At 65.1% G+C, this 2936-nt stretch overlaps 1 protein-coding gene across 3 annotated transcripts in view; it reads right to left on the bottom strand.

The window, feature by feature from the left end:
• The window catches only part of ALDH1L1 (aldehyde dehydrogenase 1 family member L1), a 60547-nt gene that overhangs the window by 20562 nt on the left and 37049 nt on the right, over window positions 1-2936 (bottom strand). For all 3 annotated transcript variants that reach the window (XR_003548116.1, XM_027768783.1, XM_006169770.3), the window contains 2 exons: window positions 2661-2737; window positions 906-1053 (listed from right to left, as the gene is read on the bottom strand). Coding sequence is in view for 2 of the 3 variants with exons in the window: in XM_027768783.1 (XP_027624584.1) it covers window positions 906-1053; window positions 2661-2737 (225 nt within the window). In the remaining variant the exon portion in view is untranslated. The remainder of the gene's footprint in view (window positions 1-905; window positions 1054-2660; window positions 2738-2936) is intronic.

Below are 2936 nucleotides of genomic sequence, written 5' to 3'. Positions count from 1 at the left end.
GCGCTCGCGCATGGGACAAGGCGGGTGGCAAGGCCCTCGGGAGTCAGTAGCCGTGTCACCACCCCCACTCACTTCCCCACGGCGGGCAGGAGCCTCTGGGCTACTGACCCCCTCCTGGAGTCTGTTCACCGGTCACCCGTGCTAAACCCAGGGCCGCCTGCCTGGACACAGTTTTCAAACCACCCTCGCTCCAAGGTGCAGTGAAATGGAGCCGAAGCTCGCCCTACGGGTGCGAGAATCTGTCGGAATCAAAATGGAACCCTTCGAGTCAGGCCTAAGTCATCCGAGCCCTGAAGGAGGCTTTCTCACGCAAGGGGATGACGGGCCGCTCTGCAGAACCTGCGGGAACCCACCGCACGGAGGCCGTGCCCCTGCCCAGCCTGCCCGGCCCCCAGGACTGTCACTGCAAACCTGGCCTAGTCCGCTGTCCCTCCGCGTGTGGCTTCTGCCTCCCAAACCCGCTGGAGGGTGTAGGAGCCTAGTGCACGTGTTCGGGGCAACCGGACGCACGCCCGTCGGGGCTGCACGAGGCCGCAGGCCCTACGTCCACGCGCTCCTCGGCGTGCCGTCTTCTGGGCGGCCAGGCTGCTGGTAGCCTGCCAAGCGCCCCCGGGGGAGACTTTTCATGAATTTCTTTAAGAGCTAGATCTTCAGCTACTTCAGACACTCCCACATACACAGTCTGAGCACAAGGCCAGTCGCTTTCCTTGCTGGGATCGTTACGGAAAGTCCCTCCTAAATCTCTCGGCCTGTTTGAGGGCTGAGACGGAGCGCGCTCGCGAGTTTCCCGCAGTCCTGCACCCCAGCCTGCAGGGCTGCCAGGAGAGTGTGCGGAGCTGAGGGCGGCCGGCACAGAATCACAGGGGCGGTGGCCTGCGGGCCGCCGTGGGAGGGCCGGGACTCACATAGTCGATGGCACACTGGCCGTCTTCATCCTCCCCACGCAGCCTCCGCACTAGCAGCTGGACGAAGTCCCCGAAGGTGGTGGCCGCATACACGTCCTCGCCCCCCAGCTCCAGCCCGGCACACAGCTCCTTCACCTCCTCCACCAGCCTGAGGGGAGGACACGGCGTCGGCGGCACTGGCGGTGCGCCACCCACGGCCACCCAGGCGCCTGGAATCGGGGTCCGGAGCCCCGGCCACGCGCCTCACTCCAGCACTTACGCAGCGTGGCCTGGGCGAGCGCCAAGCCACCCAGCCTAGGCGGCCCGTGTGAAACGGGCACTAACACCCGCCTCTGCCGGCTCGCGGCACGTGGACGAGACGACTCGGCTACTAATGACCGAAGCTGCTCGTAACCTTGGACAGACACCGTGGAAGAGCAGGAGGGAAAGCCACAGGGAGGAGAGGAGCGTTCCACCTCATACAGACATCGAACCACGACATGCCCCGGCCCTGTGACGCGCTCAGAGCCCAGCACGGAGCAGGTGGCCACCCGGTTAGGAAAGGCAGGGGACGGAGGAGGGGTGGAGACAGCGTCACCAAGGCAAGGCGACAGCACACGGCCGTGTCGAGCGGCACCTCCGGGCCGTGCCCCTGGGTCACAGGCGAGAAGGATGAGACCGAGCTGGGGTGCGGCCACCTAGCCCTCCCGAGGACGATTCCTGCCTGAAACGAGGGCAGTGCGGGCACCATGGTTATCGACGCAGCCCGAGCCTCGGGCAGGAGCCACGCCAGTCACGCCACCCGGGCTTCCCAGCGCTTTGCTCCTGTCTGAGTGAGTGAGGGAGTGAACGAAGCTGCTGTCACTTGCAGGCTGAGCTGTGCAAACACGTCCTGCGTCCCCCCATACCACGTCAGACCTTACTGCTGTTCGATGCGAGAGGACGACCCTGGGGACGCAGAGGCCAGTGAGTCGCTATGGAGACAACAGTCGGGGTGGCACCGGCCAGAGGGGCAGGAGGGGGCTCCCTGCTGATGCGGGCACCTCTACCCTGCCTAGCGTGGGCCACCCCAGAAACCAGAGCCCCCACCCCTCCCCGGATCTGAGCCTTTTGTTGTAGGAAGCTGTACTTGCATTTCAAAGGGGTCTTCAAAAAGTTCATAGACGACAACCATTACAAAAAACTATGCATGCGTTTTAAGAACTTTTTGCACCAAAATAAACATGCACTTTAATTCAATTTTTGATGCCCCCCTGCCCCCGTTACTGCAGTGGTCCTCACCCTCCACTCCCCACAGGCACACAGCAGGTGCTGGGGTTAGAGCGTCTCCTCAGGCTCTCCCTGCCTCTTCCTCTCCCCTCATGCCCCGGCCTCTGGGGGGCGCTGGGGTGCGTGGTAGCTTTAAACCAAGAGGCACGCTCTGGGAGCCTCCGCCCCGCAGGGGTCTCGGCCCAGGCCACCTGGAGTCTGGACAGGCTGTGACTACTCGGAGGCATCGAGGCAGTGGTGGGATGTGATGGGGCTTCCCGGGCTGCCCTCTGCACCTGCTTGCTGCTCTGAGCTGGGAGCCACCACACTGGGGCAGGTGTGGCGGGCCCTCAGGGGCAGCGCCAGCTTCCTGACCCGTGGCGAGAGGCCACACGGAGTGGGTCTCCCTGCCACGGCCCAGCCCACCGGCCCAGCCCGAGTCCTCTGAGCTGCACGCTGGATGCCTCACCCCCACAGACATGGTGTCCTCGCGAGGGCTGTGACACGCACCAGGTCCCCCTGCCTCACCTCACGACGTCCGCCGATGCAGCGCCAGACTTGAAGAAGTCAGTGGTGTGGTTGGGGAGTACCCGCCGCCACATACTCTGAAAAGCAGACCCGGGCGCTGAGCGGCAGGAGCAGGTCCTGACCAGCCCGCTGCTGCTCGGCCTCAGTCCACCCCGGCCCCTGCCGCTCCCACAAGCCCAGCCCAGCTGTCTGCACCCCAGCGGAGGCTGGAGCCAGGCGCCGGCAGTGGGTCCAGGCGTGGCCAGGGAAGGACGGCTCTCCTTACAGAGGCTCCAG

This window comes from Tupaia chinensis, unplaced genomic scaffold (assembly GCF_000334495.1).
Source record: "Tupaia chinensis unplaced genomic scaffold, TupChi_1.0 Scaffold147500_1, whole genome shotgun sequence".
NCBI classification, from domain to species: domain Eukaryota; kingdom Metazoa; phylum Chordata; class Mammalia; order Scandentia; family Tupaiidae; genus Tupaia; species Tupaia belangeri.
Note: the sequence above shows the minus strand (reverse complement) of the source record. Positions and strands in the feature narration are given on the sequence as shown.